This window comes from Carassius auratus, unplaced genomic scaffold (assembly GCF_003368295.1).
Source record: "Carassius auratus strain Wakin unplaced genomic scaffold, ASM336829v1 scaf_tig00015876, whole genome shotgun sequence".
Classification (NCBI taxonomy): domain Eukaryota; kingdom Metazoa; phylum Chordata; class Actinopteri; order Cypriniformes; family Cyprinidae; genus Carassius; species Carassius auratus.
Genome location: NW_020524628.1, coordinates 342,828 through 365,417, shown reverse-complemented (window position 1 = coordinate 365,417; position 22,590 = coordinate 342,828). Strand labels below are relative to the sequence as shown.

Sequence of the window (22,590 nt, the reverse complement as noted above, 5' to 3'; positions counted from 1 at the left end):
AAAAGATGGTTTCAGACACTACAAAAAAATTATTTACTCATTAATCTTGCCTTTTTTTCCAAGGAAAATATGTAAACATTCTTAAATGAAGATACAAATGAGTTCTTGTTTGCTGAGCAGTGTATCAAAATAAAGTGAGTTTATGATTCAAACAAGAAAGAAAAAAATTGTCAGTGGGGTCAGAAAAAAATAATACTTTTTTTCCATTGAATTAAGTGTACTTTTCTTAATATATATATACTTAATTTTTAGGTGTTTTAATATCTCATTAATTTTGCTTCTCAATTAAATATATCTTGATTTAAAAAAAGAAGGTTTAGTATTTGTAATGGAAAACAAGACTATATGTAAGTGTCGGAGATGTCGGTGTACAGGGTGAAGGGGCAGCTGAAGTTAAGACAGTATAAGACAGGGGACGACGTCAGGGCCATTTTCAGGATCTGGAATGTGTCATTGGTTTCCAGGGTCCAGACTATCTTTCCCTTTCCTGGTTAGGTCTTACAGGGGGCAGGCTATAGAGGAGAAGTTAGGAATGAAGCATCAGTGGACATCGCCAACCCCAAGAAAACTCGTACCTGGGTTTTGTTTGTGGGACATGGGAACTTCTTCATTGCCTCAGCCTTCTTCTCCTGGGGAATGATGAGCCCTCTCCCAATCTTGTAGCCCAGGTATTGGGCTTTGGTTAGGCTGAGGTGACACTTCTTGGGGTTGACCATCAGGCCAGCCCACTGGAGCTCCGTCAACACCCTCCGTAGATGCTCCAGGTGCGTCTCCCAGCTCTCAGTGGATAATGACGTCGTCCAGGTAAGCCGCGGCGTAGGCTTGATGTGGCTTGAGCTAAACATCCATCAGCCGCTGGAACTTGGCTGGAGCCACGTTAAGGCCGAAGGGAAGCACCCGGTAATGCCAGTGGCCATTGGGAGTGCTGGAGGTGGTCTTTGCCCGAGAGCTTTGGGAAAGGGGTACCTGCCAGTACCCTTTTGTCAGGTCCAAGGTGCTGATATACCTGGCATTCCCTAGCCGGTCCAGGAGCTCATCCACCTGTGGTATAGAATACCCGAAGGTGGAGACTTGGTTAAGCTTCCTGAAGTCGTTACAGAACCGGAGGGTGTTGTCCTGCTTCGGTACCATCATGATTGGACTGGCCCAGGGGCTATGGGAGGGCTCAATGATTCTTAGATGGAACATCTTTTTTATCTCCTCCTCTATAGCAGGCCGGCGAGCTTCTGGTATCCGGTAGGGATGCTGCCGGATTACGACGACTCCTGGTGGTGTGCGGATTTCGTGCTCAATGATGGTGGTTCTGCCCAGGGTTTCACTAAAACCCCAACTGACTGAGGTGCCGGAGCACCAAGTCCATGTGATCACACAAGTGCTCTCGGGACCAGGCCATAATGAGCCAGTCGTCAAGATAGTTGAGGATCCTGATGCCCACTTCCCAGAGTGGGGCAAGGGCGCCCTCCGCGACCTTCGTGAAGACACGGGGAGACAGGGAGAGCCCGAAGGGGTGGCCCTTGTACTGCCATGTCATGACCCTCGAATGCAAACCGCAGAAACGTTCTGTGGCGAGGGAGGATTGAGACATGAAAGTACGCGTCTTTCAAGTCGATCGCTGCAAATCAGTCCTGGGGCTGAACACATTTGATAATGCATTTCTGCATCAGCATCTTGAACGGGAGTTTGTGAGGGGCCCGATTCAAGACTCACAGATCCAGGATCGATTGCATCCTTCGCGAGCAGGACAGCAATCTCCTCGCGCAAGACAGAGGCATCCCGGACTGCCACCGAAGTCTCGAGCACACCATTGAACTTGGGAGGTCGCCGGGTGAACTGAATTGTGTAACTGAGTCGGACCATCCGAATGAGCCAGCGTGACAGGTTGGGCAGTGCAAGCCACACTCCCAAACTCCGTACAGGTGGCACCAGAGGGACAGTCGACATACCCGCAGTGGTGTAGCGTTGGGTGGTTGTGTCAGATGGCCCAAAAGGAATCACATTCCGAGTCATCACAGCCACACTCCTCGTGTTCCCAGAGGAACTGGCCAGAGATGCGTGGAGAGACGTTGTGTCTCCGAACCATGACCTCTTGACCACTGGCGAAAGGGGGCGCCGTGGGTGAGAATGAGGAGGCAGAGTGTCGCTCATCGTAAACCCACAAGCCTTGCAACTCGGAGGAAAGGGAAATTTGCTCTTTTATGAAAAAAGTGGGTGCCGCCGGCCATTGGACCAGCGGCAGAACAGAAGAAATAAAAACTGTGGATTCTCCACCCGGCCCTCTTCTGGGGGAAGGAGTGGCGCTGTCTCCGCCAGCTCCTGAAGAGCAGTCTCCCACATCTCAGAATTGAGGGGGCCGCTTAGTCGTCTTCCTAGAGGACTTCACAGGTGGAAGTGACACGGGGTCGCCGCTTTCCTGCGCAGGGCTCGAAGCGCTGGCCTCGAAGAACTCAGCATGGGGGGGGGGGCTGGTGTGGAGGATGGAGGGGGGTGCCCATGGCGACGAGCAGGCTGAGGCACTGCCCACGATGGAATGGTGGCAACCAGAGGATCACATCGGGGTGATATGTGATGTATGGCCTCAGTCAGTGCTGCTGTTCTGTTAGGAACTGCTGGACACAGCCACTGACAGTGTCGCCACACAGGACAGCCTGGGAGATGGGAGCGTTGAGAAAGTGTACTTTGTCAACATCTCTCATACAGACCAGGCTGAACAAGAAATGGCACTAGTGAACATCGCCTTCCCGAGGTACTGTTTCGTGACTTCCGGGGCCATCCACGACTACATCACCTCCCCATGCACATCCGGGAAGAAAGGAACCAGAGAAAAACGTGGTTGTGAGCCATGCTCTACACGAGAACCAATCGAACAGCCATGAGCACTCAGGGCTGTGCGGTGCATTCAGCTCCATCCTGATGCTCACAGCTGCCCGGGCAAGCACGGCTGTCAACTCTGGGTCCAATTCGGCAGTGGCGACAACACCCGAAGGGGGCAACCCTGCCAAATATGAAAAAAGTGACCGACAAATAGGGAACCATAGTTCACTGAAAATCCACACAAAATCGATTTCAAAATCGGTGGTGATTCTTTGTCAATTTTAAATGAAATTTTGTTTAGTTTGTCAGTGGGCTACGGCTCTGTGTAGTAAATGCTGCTCAACCTGAACCAGTGTTGCCAAGTCCGCGGTTGTTATTCATGTCCGTGGGTTGAAGCCACCCCAATACCAATAAAGGGATGTTTAGCCCCTAAAATGCTAATTTTACCAAGCAAACCTGCCAAAAAACATGTTTTTTAACCCCGGGACACAATTTTTTATCGGGGAACCTCCTGTAAATGTGATCGGGCTAGTTTTGGACTAGTTTTGAGAATCAAGTGGGCAGGATTTGTTTTGAAAACCTGGCAACCCTGATCTGAACGCATGTGCTGGAGATGTACTTCAAATCACAGGAGCGCCTTTACTGACGAGATGCGCATGAAAAATCACATTTGATTTTTTGCACAGCCCTAAGGGTATTTGGGGCCGGTACCCCGTCTACTTCGTCAGTGTGGCATACTTGTTCCCAACAATTCCACAGGCGGTTGTCTTCTCGTTATTCTCGGCAGAAGGAGCCCCCTGGCGTGACCAGCGAAAAACTTATAGAGGTAGACAGATGGTGGATTCACCCTCCCTCTCACTATCCATTTCCATGCGGGCCATGTATGCAGGCGAGTGGTATCTGTGATTTTTGGTCGGGTTGAGGCTTCACCATGGTGGGATGTACCAAGGTGACCGAACTGCTGGACGAGGTATGGGACCGTCGGTCTGCTTACTGGTCGCGGTGCACCTTCGAGTGGATGCCGCTCCATCACCCTGCGGGGTGTCAAGCCTGCTCTCTCCCCTGCTTCGCAGGCATTCAATGCTTCCGTCAGCTCAATGGCTTCGACCAGGGTTGCGATGTCCTGAGGGCAGTGCTCGTAACAGCCGATTCACAGTGACCTTCTATGCCACTTGATCTGCGGTGGGCAACCCGACAAGGAGCCACAGGTGAGCCAGTCAGGCGAGTTGGGGAGCCTGAATCCTCACCATCTGAGAAGCCAAGAAAGTGGTTCTAATAGGTGAAACAGAGAGATCGTAATAGTAACCTGGCGATCACAAGTCTGTGTCTCAATTCACCTGCCATTCCCGCATTCTCCACCATATGTCGCAGGGTGAATGAGAACACAGACTCTGTACTGCTGGTAAGTGCCCCAGAGGGTTATTTATTAACACATATAACTGATCTCACATGCTCAGGTGACAGGTGCAGGCTTCCACTCTGTGCTCATGGGGTGCGGTGCTGTGGTGAATGTCACTCTCCTGAGATGCCATATGAGTCTGAAAGTGAGCAAAAAAGAGGTATGTTAGAGCCTTCTAGACCTTCAGTCCAACTCGCCTTGAAAGCCTCTTATTCTGGCTTTTGTAGCCGGTGGGAACAAGCTCCAGGTACACCACTCATCACGCACAGGTGTTGTGATCAGTGTGTGAGAGGCGTTTCCAGGGGGATCCTGATTTGGAACTGCAATTTTTAGTTTTTTTGTTATTCTTTGCTTAACTGATTATACAAACTATCATTAATTTGGCTATGGTATGTAGTTGTTTGTGTAAATCCAGCAGAATTTACACACTTTTTTTGTAAAATCCAATATAACATATGAAACAAGCTTGCTACGTTCACAATGCACACATTTGAATGTCTTATTTTGTGAACAGCCAAAAGCACAGCACAAAAAAGAAAAGGCCTTTCTCGTGTGTGATGCATGTGTGGATTTGTACACTACTAGTCTCTTTTCTTCTTCATACTAAACTGTCCTGTTCATTTCCATAGATATTTTAGCACCATGTGCCTGGTCAGTCCTGAATACCCTTTATGTGCTGTGACCTAATCTGTCTGCTGCAAACACGACAAAACACTACTACATCCGCAGACACTCATTCACACTCGCGTACACTCGTGCATGCACCTCCTGTTTCCTTCCACACTTCACCTGGGGCACTGGAGATGCTGAGAATAGCATGCTCTCATTCTCCACTGGAAAAGTGTAACAATGACCCATCTTCAGATGGCTACTAACAGAGCAGTGCGCTTGGACCCAGTCCAGAGGAACGGATTTTCATGGCCTAGATGGAAGTGTGCTTAGTGAAGGGGTTTCTGGGTAATGACAGAGTGGGTTTTTGATGGCTGGTGCATGTTCAGAATGGACGCAGCAGGAGACCACAATGATCTGTTATTTATCTCTTCTGGGATGACTTCCATATTTTGCTTTCTCTACACATGGCTCGAGTGTATTTTGGAAGGTTACTGGCTTCCAAATGGCTCCATTACTGATTGTTTTTTTCTACCTTTTGTCATCACAATGTAGTTTGAAATTAGTTTGGGAGTGTTCAATAAAATGATTTATTTATTTATTTAATTTGATTTATTTATTTATTTTTATCTACCCAGAACATTTAAGATATAAAGCTACAATAGTGTGTTTAACTTTTGCAACACTTTCTAAAAAGCGGCTGGGGGTGTAGAATCCTATACAAAATACTGTAATAATCATAGTAAATACTGTTGTTTACTCATCTTTTACTATTTTCAAGTAATGTCAAACTTGTTAGACTTTTGTTCATCTGTGGAAAACAAATAAAATGTAATGTTATAATGAAATCCAATGTTGTTTGGTGTCATTGACATCAAATCTGTCATGGCACATTTTCAGAAGCAAAGTTCACAGAATACCAAAAAAAAAAAAGACAGTATGGAATGGCATGAGGGTGATGAAATATTGACAGAATTGCCTTTTTCGGTAAACGTTTTCTATAAATTTGTTACTTTTACTGTTAGTTAGCAGCTGATTGATGGTCGTGTCCTGCTTTGTAACTCCTTTTGTTTGTTCCATTAACATTTGTTTTGGTGACAGAGCTCTCTCATTCTTCTCAGCCAGTCGCATAAGAGCACTAAAGCAAAGCTCTCACAGCACTGTGGATCCGGCAGTGCACAACACATCCAGCACCCCTGGCTAAATGTAGCCTGTGATGTACCTATTGATCGTTCCAGATCAGTCTGCATGTGGGTGTTTGTGAGTGCGTGGTGATCGTGTGAAGTTTTCCAGAGAGTGTGGATTATTCTCCGGAGCTGTGAGCTCATCATATAGGCAGTTTCACCATGGATTTGTTTTTATTTGAACCTGAGCTCAATGCAAATCCCGCAGGTCTGAGAGCCACCATGAGCACTAGCGGTATCTCTTTACCGCTGTAGTAAAGTAACTCAGGTGAAGATGTTAACTTGTTTTTTTCGTGGTTTTGATATTTTGCTGTTACAAACAAAAATTAACATATATGTAACAACACTTGTGTTTGTCTTCCGTGTGAGGAAAGAGAGAAAGAGAATGCTGCTCTCCATAGGCATTTTCTGTAGAGATGAGCAGCTTTGAGATATGAGTTTTATAATATAGGGTGCAAATATAGAGAACAGGCCCAGGTTATCATTTACCCCGAATTCAAGAAGTTATTTATTTAACTGCGTTTAACATTTTTATTTTATAATGATTCAATATTTTAATCAATTATTTTATTTTTAGCAAAATATGAAACAAATAAATAAATAAATATATTTATCATAATATTCAAATTATTTAACATTTGAAATTTTAAGAAGATTAAGCCTGTTGTGGATCCATGAGATTGTTATTATTGTTTAATATTTTTTTATTAAAATGTATACTAAATTTACCATATATATATATATATATATATATATATATATATATATATATATATATATATATATATATATATATATATATATATATATATATATATATAAATAAATATATATAGTTTGTTTGTTTAAATAAATGTTAAATATTAAGAAAAACAAACAGGAAGTTAAACACTTTCCCATATATTTATACTAATTCTAACCTTCATATGTAAATTATAAATTAAAGGGGTCATAAGATGCGTTTTAAAATTTTCCTTTCTGTTTGGAGTGTTACAAGCTCTTGGTGCATTAATGAGATCTGTAAAGTTGCAAAGACTACATTACATTTACATTTACATTTGGTCAATTAGGAGACACTTTTATCCAAAGCAACTAACAAATGAGGACAATGGAAGCAATTAAAATAAAAAAAAAAGAGCAATGATATGTAAGTGCTATAACAAGTCTCAGTTAGCTTAAACGCAGAACACATAGCAAGGGCTTTTAAATAATATAATAAATAAAAAGACAACAAATATAATAGAAAAAGAATAGAGCAAGCTAGTGTTAGAAGTATATATATATATATATATATATATATATATATATATATATATATATATATATATATATATATATATATTCATTGCTGTAGTGTAGCAATGTTGTATTTTTACACTATTACAGTAGTACTGTAATACTATGTTTTCATGAAAATCAACATAAAAGCTGACTATCATGTATAATTTCTTTACACATTAGAGTAATGAAAATTTGATTTTGTTTGCATTACAATAATGAGAATTGAGGACAAATGTGCTTAGTTGTCATGGAAATAATGCTAATGCCAACAATAAAAAAAACATCAAGCCAGGCTTTGGTTTTAAGCTTATTTTAATTAGTTTGATTTTGAATTGAAACTGACCCAGAAATGTTCTTGACTGGTTTAATTTCAAATGGAAAGAAAACAGCTGCCACGCCAATCAACAAACAGCAAATTAAAAATGTGAAAGTGCCTTTTTTATGTCCGTGTTTATTTCTAACGTCTTGCAAACTCCAGAATGCAGAGAGAATATGTGGGAGAGTGTGTTTGTATTGTGTGCGGGGCTGGCTTGATGTGCGAGAGGTTTGTATGTGTGTTTTCTTATGTTTTATTAGTGTATGCATGAAGGTTTATGTGTGAGTCGAGAGAGATTCTGTGTGTGTGTGTGGGAGGAGAAGGGATACTGGCTGCCTCCGTGATTTGTGTGTTGGTGTATGTGTGACTCACGTCTGGCATGCTCACTGCTCTGTGGCAGGGTTTAGTTTCACTGAGAGAAAAATGCTTCCAACTTCAGACATTCAGGTTAAGAGTGAATTCCCGACTCCCCCTGGTGGTTTAAAGTGTTACTGCTGAAGACATCTACCTCATTTTTGATCTGACCTTTAACATTTTTGTCAGGCCCACAGTATGACTAAATAAACCGAATAAACCTAGAACATGGACCAAAAAATTGAATGCTTGGAGAAGTTCTTAAAGCTGAAAATTCTTCATTATTTGCAGAGAACTATATTTTTTCTTCTGTTTAAAAAAAAATCCACATGCGAATAATACAATAAATATTAAAAAGAGGAAAATGCTTCCCCTGCATATTGTTGTGTGCACCAGTTATTCCAAGTTATTATTACACACTATTATTACATTATTACACATTATTACAAGCAAAATACCTTTTATTGATTCGTTTTATTACTGAACCATAGTGTGAAGAACATGTGTCATGTGGTGTTGCTAAAAATAACATTATTTTGTGTATTTGGTGTAATGCAATGTGTTTATGTGGTTTAAGGTTAAGAAAAACACATTATTTTCCATATAATGTTCATTATTGTTGCTCCTCTATGCCCCGCTTCATTGTTCTGAAAAGCAAGGTGTGCTCTGATTGGCCAGATATCCAGTGCGTTATGATTGGCCGAATACCTCAAGCGTGTCACAGAAATGTTATGTCCCTTAACATACTGTGATGCCATGCCCCAGCATGACTAGACAAAACCAATAAAACCCATTAAAAATGAGGCATTTGTTGCATCTAATGGGGACGTAATTACTGATTAGAATGACTTATACTGTGTTTCTACACTTTGCATTACATATCATGCAGCGTAAACATAAAACCATGTCTGCATTTGTGATCAGAGAAACAACAAACAACAAGCACTATTCTACACTGCTCAAAACTCACGTTTGTAAAAAAAAAAAAAAAAAAAAAAAAAAAAAAAAAAAAAAAAAAAAAAAAACATTATATGAACAATGTATAACTTATTTTTATGCCAACATTTTAAATAAAAAATATCGGTATCGGTACTTGGTATCGGCAAGTACCAAAAAATAAAAGTATCGGTATCAGGTGAACTGGTTATGGGTCTAAAATTGGTTGTGAATACATACCATTTCATGAAGACTTTAAAGGGATAGTCTACCTAAAAATTAAAATCATTTACTTACCCTGATGTTTTTCCAAACCCAGATGAGATTTTTTTTTCTTCTGGTGAACACAGAAGAATATATTTGGAAGAATATTGGAAAGCAAACTGTTGCTGGTAGCCAGTGATTTTCATAGTAGGAAATACAAATGCTATGGTAGTCAATGGCTACCATAGACAGTTAAAGAAATGGACACAGCGACCACATTGGAACTCAATTGAGACAAGTGAAGCCCATTTTTAGCGATTTTTAGCACTTCCGTTTCTGACTCAAACTAAGCTTGATGACATCAGCAACCTGTCTGACAGATGTAAATCTTCTAGTAGCTGTGCGTACAAACTGCCATCGTTAATCTTGCAGAGATGGCGAGCTTGAGCGGGGAGTTCTTTGGCGTCAGTAAGCAGAAGTATTCTGATTAATTATTTTGTATAGTATATTAAAATATAACACCAGTACGCCATATTAAGTTAATTGCCTGTGAGCTTCTTCTCCTGTCTGTACGGTAATTTCTGTACTGTGCGACAGAGAGTCGAGTGGTTATGACGCAATTGTTAGCCTATTTTTGCAAAAACTGTTTCTATGGGGCCATAATGTAACATAGAAGGTAATGGAGCCCTTTATACATTGTCGTGTATCTTTAGAAATAAATAATGGACAAATGGAGTCTTTAAACACCTCAGATGTAAAGTAATTAGCTGTCAAAGTGACGCCAAAATGAATGTGATGTCAATGGGATGCTAATCCAAGTGAAGTTCTGCTAAAAGATGGCGGCACGCGGCCGACTTCAACTTCCGGTCGACTTCCTTGCTGCCTGATGGCTACCATCAACTGTTTGGTGTTTTATTTTGTGTTCAGTAGAAAAAAAAAGAAAGAAAGAAACTCATATAGGTTTGGAATGACTAAAGCTAAGTAAATGATAACACAATTTTAATTTTCTATAGAGTGTATTTTTTCAATTACTGCATCATTGTGCCTTATTGTGTCTTTATAACCCATTGCTTCTGTTGGCCTAATGGCATGGACTTTTGTGGTCAACTGATGAAGCACTAATTGTTTTCCTCATCAACTTAACTTGATGTTAAACTCTCAACAAATTACATTGTTGTATGGTGGTCAGTTTTAAAGCACTCCAGAGGGAGACATAGATATGAAAGAGAAGAGAATAAAGGTATAATAGCTAATGGACACTTATGGACTATTAGAGTGATTCTCAAACTGTTTGTTTACATTTATGATTTGCAGTCAGAGGTGAAGTATTTTTACCTGGTTGAAAGCAATAAAGATTTTGTACAATCATTTAGTAGAAATTACCATTAAAAGCTGTATGCTCATATCAATTCATTACAGACTATGTTCATTTTAAAAAGCACATCATATAAAGCGGTTCACAGGTCATGAGTATGCATACATTCACACACATTTTTATAATACACAACCATAAACACACATTCATGTTCAAGCTTGTACACTCACAATTTAGTAACATTTGCTACTAGTTATTGTAATTAATATTTTGAATATGCTTTTCTAACAGGTATCACCACTGTTCTCACAATGACGACCCTCAGCATCAGCGCTCGGCACTCTCTGCCCAAGGTCTCATATGCCACTGCCATGGATTGGTTCATCGCTGTGTGTTTCGCTTTCGTTTTCTCTGCTCTCATCGAGTTTGCAGCTGTGAACTACCTCACCAACGTTCAGGCAGAGAGAGCCAAGAGAAAACAGGCCGCAGCCGCCGCCAAGAGCTCCACACGGTCAGGCAAAGCTAAAGACACAGAGGAGGTTCTACAGGTGAGATGATGTTACACACATTACATAGACTACATATACATTATAAAACACATAGTTCTTGCTTTAAAATTTGCCATTTCTCAAAGTGTGTGAAATGTTATGCTGTACATCAAAAAAAGTCTATAGAAAGATTCCTTCTTACTGATACTTAGAAGCATAAAAATACATTTTGTATATTATATATATATATATATATATATATATATATATATATATATATATACACACACACATACATACATACATTAAAAGAAGAAAGGATTTTCCAGGTCTGGTGCAACAAAATGTGCATTAGGTTTTGTAATTCATTTGTAATTCATGTAATTGATGCTTTATGTATTGTACCAAATAAGACTAAAATTTATATTTTTAATTTTGCAAAAAGAAAAGGAAATCTATTTCATAAGTCATTAATTATTTTATTACATTTTTTGCATTATTGTCATGACAGCACATTCTGCATTCAGGTTATCACCACTGCAATAAATAGTTAACTTTAATGTATAACTTTTTTTCAATTAACTTTATTGGTATAGATTAAAAAGTATGATGTGTAAAAGCAATATGCTTTTAAAAAGAAAAGGGAGGGAGAAAGGAAGTATTATTATTATTATTATTATTTATTTATTTATTTAATTTTTTGCATTGTATGATGACCATTCATAGCTAGAGTTTCATCATGGTACTTCTGCAAACTGAATGTTATTTTAATTTCAACTGAAAGGACAGCATAATGAGAGAGCTGTGGATTTCATCTTTTGCTGGGATATTGTGCATAAGCAGAGATGCCAGATTAGAAGTGGCACATGCTGACAGCTGTGAGACTTAGTGAAAGTGTGTCTTTCTAACTGTTGATGTGATGTATTTCGGGCCTGTTTTTATGTCATTTATTTCTCCTGGCTGTTAAATATGTTAATGTACCTTATCTAATGGTGGCTCTCTGTAAGACTCTAAAATCACCAGTAACTCTTCTCCCTCTCTATCTTCTGCTCCTCATAACACACATTTTTATTAGCCGAGTAAGGATGGGAATCTTTACGGTGAATGTGAAAGTCTGACAGATGCAGGTTAATAGAGCTCGTATGACTCAGTCGTTGAGCTCAGCATAGCATGAACTGTACGTTCGACTTTATACACATTACAAATAATCCAGCTTGGGAATTTACAACATGTTTTCAGTGCTGCTTCATAATTTCATAGATAGTTTTAACAAACTACTTTTCTTTTTTTTCTTTTTTTTCTTTTTTTTTTTTTTTTTTTTTTTTTTGAAAGAAGTCTCTTATTCTCACCAAGGCTGTATTTATTTAATCAGAAGCTAATTAAATAGTATTACAGTTTAAAATTGAATTCATTTCTGTGATGCAAAGCTGAATTTTTAGCATCATTACTCCAGTCTTCAGTGTCACATGATCCTTCAGAATTCATAATAATATTCTGATTTGCTGCTCAAGAAACAGTTCTTATAATTATGAATGTTGAAAACAGTTGTGCTGCTTCATATTGTTGTGGAAATTGATACCCTATCATTAGTTAATTAATATTTCTATTTACCAAGGAGGCCTTAAATTGCTCAAAGGTGACTTTTAAAAAAGTTAAAAAAGATTAATATTTCAAACCGGAAGGTTGGTGGTTCAATCCCCGGCTCCACCTGACCAAGTGTCAAGGTGTCCTTGAGCAAGACACCTAAGCCCAGCTGCTCCCGACGAGCTGGATGGCGCCTTGAATAACTGACACCGCAGTCGGTGTATGAATGAGTGTGTGAATGGGTGAATGTGAGGCAAATTGTAAAGCGCTTTGGATGGCCATGTGGTCTGTTGAAAGCGCTATATAAATGCAGTCCATTTACCATTTCCACAAAAATATGAATCTGCACAACTGTTTTCAACATTGATAATAATAACCATTATTTATAGTTTAGCACCAGTAATAACTGACAATAAATGATCTCCAAATCAGCATAAATCGGAATGATTAATGAAGAGTTATGTGACACTGAAGCCAGGAGTTATGATGCATAATTTTGCATCATAGGAATACATTACTTTTGAAAATACTCTATAAAATATATATATATATACCCATTAAGTAACATTTAAGAAGAAGTCCTAATATGGATCAATTTAAGTCTTTGTACGTACATCACATGGTCAGCACGGTTCTTTTCCTAAAAAGACAGAAAAGTGAGACAAAACAAAGTAAACAAAAGACAAGTAAAATATACGAATGATCAGGGAAATGACATGAACTCAGCATTATGGGTTTAATCCTAGAAATCATGTTTAATCCCTGTGTCCGAGTACTACATCTGCAGAGATTTGAATTTGACACATTGGGCCATTGGAGTGGAGTTGTGAAATATGTGTAAACCAGGAGGTTCTTTTTAAAGGTCCCATGACATGGATAATATGCTTTTTAATGTTCCCTTAGGTGTACTTATATTGTTAGTATGATTTTTACATTTAAAATTTAGAAATAAAAAGCATTTTTAGATCCTGATATTAGCCCTCTGGCTTGAATGCTCTGTTTGAAGGGGCGTGTCTGCTGTGAGACTCCGAGTAAACCACAACTGTTGTGATTGGCTGACATCTTTGCATTTGAAATGCGTTCATGTGGAACCCCTCTCAAATATAACGTTATATATATATATATATATATATATATATATATATATATATATATATATATATATATATATATATATATATATATATATATATATATATATATATATTATTATTTTTATTTTATTTTTTTACTATTACAACCGACGAGATTAACGAATCGTGGAAGTGTGGACTATATAAAAAATTTTTTGATCTTTTCCCATCACATGAAAGGCTGCAGTGATGAGCATTGAGTAGACAGAGTCTGTTTATCGCGTGGATGCAGTGATCTCGTCATTATTGCAACACGTTATCTCACAAAATGCTTTCACCACAGCTAACAGCAAACACATGAATACAGTAAGAGCTCCGTTGTGCAGCATAACAGTGTCATTCATTGTAACGGCAGTTTGGGCAAGTGTGCAGATATACTCGCGATGTGTAACAGCTCCGGAAAAAAGGCGAGCTTTCTTTGATCGCTCTCTGTAGTTAAATCACAATTGAAATAACAGATTTCAACGAGGAGATTCAAGATCATCCTGATTGAGCTTCCATTTTCTCAAAGGCAGAGAAAGATAGAAAAATCTCGATTTACACCGATTCAAATTTCTAGAAACTTGGGGACCGTATACAGGCTAGGGGAACTCATATTAATCTTAAAAAACCTCAGAAAGTGAAATTTTCATGTCATAGGACCTTTAAGTGTAGGTGACTGTAGTTACTGTAGTTACCAAGAAATGTGTTTCTTATAGTTTAAAAAAGTAAGCTCTTGTTTAACAACATGGCAGATTTATATACAATATGCACAGAATGTTTTTCAACAGAGAAGTTAAGATCTTTATCAAAAATATTAAATACTATGAAGGTACAGGAATTTGGACACCGTTTACATCTCTCAGAGCTGTGTATAAGTCTCTTTCTGTCTCTCCTCACAGCTTGCGCTAACATATTTTCCACACACCACGAGACACCAATTACACTTTGCCAACTGTTCATTTCTCAGAGGAAATGGTGAAAAATATCAGGGTGAAACTGGGTTATCAGGTCCAGTGAGAAAAATAATGATATATATATATATATATATATATATATATATATATATATATATATATATATATATATATATATCCTGATTTACAGTGTCCTGATTTGATTTATTTATTTAAAGAAGTCCCATTTATAATTTATTATTTATTAGTTATTTATTAGTATTAGTTATTAGTTAAAATGGCATTTTTGGTGTAGGGCCATGGAATATACAGTTTGTACAGTATAAAAACCATTACGCCTATGGAGTCACCCTCTCCTTGTAATACCTGTGTCATACCCTTGTCATTATACAGAGTTGTGTCCTGCATATGTCACTAAAACAAGAGCACACACACTGAGTGAACTCATCTCTCTTGTGCTTGTTTATATGAAAAAGCTGTTTATAGAATAGCTCCACCCTCCTCCTCCATACACCCACAAAGAGCAAACCATCTGATCATAAAAGCTCCTTACAGCCCTGAACGTTACTGCAAGCATGACGTCTGTTCATTTGCTCGTTACAGACACATGCTCACTGCATGAAATATTATTTGTGTACATAAAAAAGTTGTATTATTTTGGCTGTAATAAAATGGTCTTTGTCAAGTGGGTTATGAATGTGCTTTGATTTGACCAGTTTGATTATGTGATTACGATACAAGTTTCTTACGTGTCTTCTCATTAAAATAAAGGTTTGGCAGCTCAGATGAGGAAATGCAGTCTTTTGAAAATATTATTAAACAACAAATTGATTTTATATTGCTTCATATTACAGAAGACAAAGTGTTATTTTTGTACCTTTGTTTGCTTTAAGATTTTAAAGTTACTGTCAGTGTTGTTCAGCCCAAAATGAACTTTTTCTAAAAATGTGCTCGCCCTCAGGCCATCCAAGATGTAGAGGAGTTTGTTTCTTCATCAAAACAAATTTGTTTGTTAGATCACTTGCTCACCAATGGATCCTCTGAAGTGAATGGGTGCCGTCAGAATCAGAGTCCAAACAGCAGATAAAAAACATCACAATCAAGGAAGCATTGTTATGGATTACAGACTTGTATTTCGGCCAGAAGCGACGCTAGCGTTAAAACAACGGACTACAGACGTGTGGATTACTTGTGGATTATTGTGATGTTTTTATCAGCTGTCTGGACTCTCATTCTAACGGCACCCATTCACTGCAGAGGATCCACTGATGATCAAGTGATGTAATGCAAAACATTTCCAAATCTGTTCAAATGAAAACACAAGCTCATATACATCTTGGAAGACCTGAAGGTGAGTACATTTAAATACAATTTACATTTTTGCCTGAACTATTTGAACTAAGTAAATAATGAAATCCATGCTTTTTTCAATAACTAATTCTATTATTTTCAACTTGAACAGCATTATTGACAGTTGTCTGTTGTGCATTATAGTTACCTTTTCTCCAATTTACCCAACAGCAAAACTCAGATACTAATGGCAACCTGCGGAAACGTGTCACCTCCAATGTTCAGTCTCAACCAGACTCTAAGAAGACCCAAAGAACCGAAAAGTCTAGCAAGAGCGGAGCAGCCACATCCAAACCGACCTTGACCAGCCAATCATCCTTCACCTCAGAGGGCACCAGCAGTTTTTCAAGCCAATCACGTCTCAGCCCCAGTTCTGCCAGCCAATCAAATGCAGCCACTTCATCCTCTGCGTCCAAGACAACACTGCCTGCCCCGCCCTCTACGCCAACAGTTCCAGAGAAACCATCGCCCGCTGCAACTCCGGGCACCGCACCTCTTCATCATCTCCTGGGGCCTAAATTAGAGAATATTAAAAAGAAAGAAACCAAGCCTGCACCTCAACCTGCCACTCCTCCAGCCGGAGGAGCCAGCAAGATCGATGAATATGCACGTATTTTATTCCCAGTGTCCTTTGGGGCATTCAACATGGTGTACTGGGTGGTTTACTTATCCAAAGACACCATGGAGGCAAAAGGAGGCTAACGAGAACAGGCTTGGATGTTTGTACCTTTTTTTCTACAACTCAGATGAATAAAGAGCCATCTTAAGGATTACATTAACAAGCAATTCCAAGAAACTTAATTATATGATTGCAGACAAAACTGCACAAGCGCACAGAAGAGATTATCTGGGTGAAACAATATTACAACTTTTGTTTTTCTTTTTTTCTTCTTCTTTTTTTTTTTTTTTATAAAAAAGGGCCATACATAAGATTAAGCATGTGGATATATTATAATAAGTAAAAATAATTAAATTAAAAAACAATCCAAGCAATCTCACAGGAATGAATCATTGATTTATCTGTTGTCTTTTTGAATAGCCATATTTCCAGTCAGGAGGAACAATGCCACTAAATAGATAGAAAAATAAATACCAGGGTTGTTTAGTCTATAATAATAAAGATTATTAGTATTATTATTTTTTACATAGAGACGCTTCTGGGAAAAAAAATCCTTCATTTGGAAAACTGGAATTTTCAGAAACCCAACAGCTCTGAACTGACCATGCAGATGTCTGCCAAGAAGACATATTTCTGACATAATACACAACGTATTTCTTTCAGTTGTGATGAAATCTAATTTTAAACCACATCATGGTGTATGTAGACTATCAGGCATGAATGGTATCTATCCTGTGTTCTATCGCCGGGAGAAAATGTTGGAACTGAGCGTGTCCTGATTGGTGAAAAACACATATGCATGTTTTTTATATTTTTTAAAGAGACTATAAGATTTTTTGTTGTTACAAATTAAGTTGTTAAAGCACCAATGATGATTTTCTCTTTTTGTTTTTGAAGTTGAATGGCTTGTTTTCCGTTCAGTTCAATTTGGGTTTCGTTTTCATTATTGCAGTATTTTTTTCATCTTATAGCTGATACATTCTCTGCTATAAAAAAGGAAGTGTGACATAGGGAAGGAGTTTCACCATTTGAAGCACACAGCATGTGCCTAAAGGCCCCCTGGAGCCTGGTGCCGTGGCAACCGCACAGGGGCCAGATGGTTCTGCAGTCATTTAGAACAGTTAGAGGGTTAAATAGACTGATGTTGTCATACAAGAGCCAAAAGATGACGAAAACCTCCACCGATCCACATAGGGCTGTTTTTGTATGGATTTTAACTGTGATTGGTTGAGGTCTTCATTATCCCCCAAAAAATATAATAATATATATGACTCAAAAATGGTGCCACGGAACAATAAAAGAAAATTGTCAGTAGAATTTTTGATGTCAAAGTCCAAGAATGATTAAAAAAGCACCATAAAGTAGTCTTAATGACATCTGATAGACATCTGATAAAGTCATATGATAGCTTTGTGTTAGTTGTTGTCATTTTTTGCATTATAATTTTTTAATCGTGTTATTCCATATAAGATATGGAAGAAGAGTTTATCAACATATGATTTCAGTTTTTGCTTGTTTATCAAACAAAGCTATTCTATGATTTTAGGAGATTAAATATAGAGCATTTATATGTTGAAATAGTCATATGAACTACTTTTATGCTGCTTTTTTGTGCTTTTTGGTGCTTGACAGACTAAAAAGGGGGTTTCTCAGTGATGCCATAGAAGAACCATTTCTTCTTCCCCAAAGATCTAGTGAAAGTTGCTTAAAAAAATTCTTAGTGTGGCAAACCCTTTAATACCCCAAATAACCTTTTTTACACTCCAAAAGGATGTTAAAATGTGTCTTAAAATATATTTTTAATAGTTCTAAAGAACCTTTGTGCACTATAAAGACCCTTTTGTGCATTCTAATGGTTCCTTGGATGCTAAATGTTTTTAATAGAGCCACAAATCCCAACAAAGAGCCTGTATTATTTACGATGTTCATTTATATACCAAAAATCTCCTTTTGTGTTCCACAGAAGAAAGCAAGTCATACGCGTTTGGAACAGCATGAAGGCGAGTTCATTTGGGTGAACGTTCCCTTTAAAGTTTGATTTATTTGACTCAAGGAGTTTTGCTGTATAGTATAGGTGTGCTGGAGATGATTCTGTGATTTTTGGGGTGATCTTAGAAGACAGCTTTTGAATCCATTCCACCATTCTGTTAAAATATGAAAAAAAAAAAAAAAACATATATGGCACAAACTTGTTTCATTTAATTGAATCTATAAAATTTATTAAATGATTATTTGATAACTTAGAACACATGTGCATGTGTATTCTTAGACCTGTGTCTATATAAATACATGCATGACTGTGGATGTGCTGGTATGCCTGTGTACAAGTGAATATGGAGATAGAGACAGTCTCACTGATTAGAAATCTCGACTATCACTCCACATGTTAACGAAGCAGCACAGTTCATCTAATGAATCATTAACATTGCTCTCCCTCTATCACACTGTCACCAGCATAAATGTATAAAGAAGGCTTTTAAATTTACTGATCAAAGAGAAAAAGAAAACATTTTACATTTTAAAAAGCATAATATTTACTACATACTCATTATATACTGTATATTGCCTTTTGTATTTAAAACAGAAGACCTGAAAGACCATGTATTATTAATATTTGTATTATTCTTTTTATTCTTTTTTTTTTCAACTTGTCTTCTCTTGGATTTCTAAGTGCGATATGAATATACAGATATATATACACTACTGGTAATTTTTGTTTTATACATTTATTTTTTTTTTTTTTTTTTTTTTACACATAAAATTTTATACATAAAATATTCAAATAGAAACAAGTTTTTTATTGTATTAATATTTCACAATATTACTGTATTTTTTATAAAATAAATATTAAAGGAATAGTGAGTGATTAGAATATGAGAAAATTAAGTCACAGGAAAGCAAGACAGAAATCCGATAATGCATCCTTAATATTTTACATGGTTACATAAGCAAAAGACATTTAGTTATCTCAGGATTTGGCTAAAATATGATTATTTAATTATGGGATACAGTATCCAATTGTACAGTATAAATCAACATTTTTTAAATGGTAGGCCATTCAGGGTCAGTGTTGAAAATTTGAATACTACTGCATATTAATTTCTCACTCTCAGTCTGTGTTTAAGGGTTAGTTCACCCGAGAATGAAAATTTGTCCATCTTTTACTCACCCTAGAAGAATCCTAGGTGTATGTGACCTCATCTTTCAGGATAATCCAATGAAATTAAATAAAAAATTGTCCTTGCTCTTTCAAGTCTTTCAGTAGGGTAAGCGGGTGTTTGTTTTTCAAAGTTCAGAAGTCGTGAAATAAAGGCTGCACAAAATAAAATGTTCCTCACACAGCTCCTGGGGGTGAATAAAGGCCCCCTGTAGTGAATCCATGCATTTTGTAAGACAAATATCCAGATTTCAAACATAATAAACACTTTTTTTTCTCACTTCTGCTGACTGTTGGGAACTGGAAGACATGCATCGATGAATCAAGAGTGAGTAGAAGATGGATGGATTTTCATGTGTGTGTGTGTTTGGTGCAGGCTATCAGTAGCATGATGGAGTGATCAAAATGTCTGACTTCCCCGGGAACTCAGCCTAGTGTGAAATTGACTTTGTACGTTCATCCTCCATCACACATACCTCGTTAACCTGCCACTTTAATGGTTCTGTATATTGTTCTCACTCTCTAACAATATTTCCCATTCAGAATGATAAATACGTGTTTATATGCATTTATACACACAAAAATATGAGTTCATGCATGTGTATTTCAGTCCAATTTCCAGCCTCAGTTGAAATAAGAGCAAACTTGAGCTATAGTTTTGCATTTAGGCTTAAAGTTATTTTATTTATTTAGGCTTAAATTGAAGGTGTATTTGAACTGCATATAACATTTGCATCCATTTGGATCATGCAATTTTAACACAAACTAAAAAATGTAAGTGATGCACATTTGTCACTCATACTGTAAATGTCACAGGTATTGCTTTAATAAGACTAATAAACTGTATGTGTTTTATACACAATAACCAGGTTTATATATTTAATATCAGTAAATACAATATGCCTTCATTTTAACTAATTGAATATTGCTTGTTTCACAGTTAGCCATATTTAAAGGGTTAGTTCACCGAAAAAAATTATGTCATTAATAACTCACCCTCATGTTGTTCCAAACGCGTGAGACCTCCGTTTATCTTTAGAACACAGTTTAAGATATTTTAGATTTAGTCTGAGAGCTTTCTGTCCTTCCATTGAAGCTGTGTGTACGGTATACTGTCCATGTCCAGAAAGGTAAGAAAAACATCATCAAAGTAGTCCCACGGGCCGTTTGCCTCAACGCATCTCCACCAGCACACCAACAGCTTATCATTTAAACACAGAAGACTCCACTGAGCCAAATACAGGCATTGCTATTAGACCTCTTACTTGAGACGCCTAGAGACCAGAAATGTCCTGGCCTGTACTGAGCACACCAGTACCCTTAAGGAAAACCCAAAAGTTTCAAAGATGAAGTTCATCTAAGGTACAACGACTGTATATGGATCTCGAGTTGCTGCATGGTCATTTGGAGATTTCAACAAGCCAGGAAAACATTTCCAGGTCACATTAACTTCAATAGCAAAGGGGAAAAAATAAGAAATAAAATTTTGCATCAAGAAAATTAAGCCTATTTTTAAGACCTTTCATGTTTTTTTGCACTTAGCCATTATTTCTGCTGTAATTGTGATGAATTTTTGTTCCTCTTTTGTAAGCCACTTTAGATAAAAGTGCCTATAAATGTAACACCGTATATCCTAACATTTTATTAATTCATTCATCCATTATTATTATTTTTTTAATTATTGTTATTTATTATCTTTGTATTCCTATTATGGTGATTATCATTATATTACTGTTATTTTGTTTTATTATCATTCTTTTTACTTACGTCAGCATGAGTTGAAAAAGTCAGTACAAATAAATGTAATTTATAAATATTTAATGTATTAATAATATATTATATATATATATATATATATATATATATATATATATATATATATATATATATATATATATATATATATATATATATATATATATATATATATATATATATATATATATATATATATATATATATATATATGCTTGCATTGTATTGCATTGCAGCACACGATTGTCATGGAAATCACACAAAAATCATAATGACTACATTTCTTTATTTTGATGAAATATGACCTGTTAATAATGACATTAACCTCAGAGTTAAATGTTCTTTGAGGAACTTAGAAGGTTCTTCTATGGCATCAGACTGCAAAACCTTTATTGGTTCTTAGTGGCCGTGCTATTATAAGAGTGAATCCTGTGAACACAGATTCAGAGTTGCGTGCACCACATGCATCTAGAAAAGGAACTTCAGCAGACTTACGTTTTGAATTCAGTTTCTTTCTGTCTTTCTTTAATCTGCAAAACCACTTTGTGATCCGTTATTTTCTAATTATTATCACAATGAATTTTTTTTATAAGACTTTTTGAACGCAGAGAGGAAGTCATTTGTATTGCCACTCTAAAGCCTCCACAGAGCGGGTGAGAGTGTCTCGGGGCCAGTAGCTGTCTAAACTGATAAACTTGAGTACATCCTGTATAACTGGAGACAGAAAGACAGAGAGATTGTGTTTATTCATGCCCTACAGAATTCATCATGTTGGCTGTGATAAGAACAAATATCCATAATCTTCCTCTGGATGGATCCCAAAAAAAGAAGAGAGATGTAACACAAAAAGAGGGACTAACAGCTATTGAGTGGGAAATGGATTTCATTTGGATTCATTTGTCAAACTTCGACCTGGAGGGGGGGAAAAATCACACCACTTCCTTTGTATATAACTCATATAATTAACTGAATGTCTATTTATAAAAATTAAGAAAAAATACAATCAGTGTTTTGTAGTGTATATTATTATTATTATTATTATTATTATTATTATTATTATTATTATTATTATTTACTTACTGCCCTATGCAAGAAAACTACTTCAGAACTGATGAACAGGTGCCTGTGATCTGGCAATGATGATGTCATTGCTCTCGCTCCAATGAGGAAAGAGAAAAAAATAAACATACACATCTGTA

The 22,590-nt window shown here is 37.2% G+C and overlaps 1 protein-coding gene across 1 annotated transcript in view; it reads left to right on the top strand.

Annotated features, from left to right (window-relative positions):
* Positions 1–16,760, top strand: part of LOC113074963 (gamma-aminobutyric acid receptor subunit alpha-6-like) — a 32,898-nt gene extending 16,138 nt beyond the window's left edge. The window contains exons 8-9 of the mRNA XM_026247673.1: positions 10,701–10,957; positions 16,032–16,760. Of these exons, the coding sequence (XP_026103458.1) occupies positions 10,701–10,957; positions 16,032–16,562 (788 nt within the window). The 3' untranslated portion in view covers positions 16,563–16,760. The remainder of the gene's footprint in view (positions 1–10,700; positions 10,958–16,031) is intronic.
* The last annotated feature ends 5,830 nt before the right edge of the window (positions 16,761–22,590 follow it).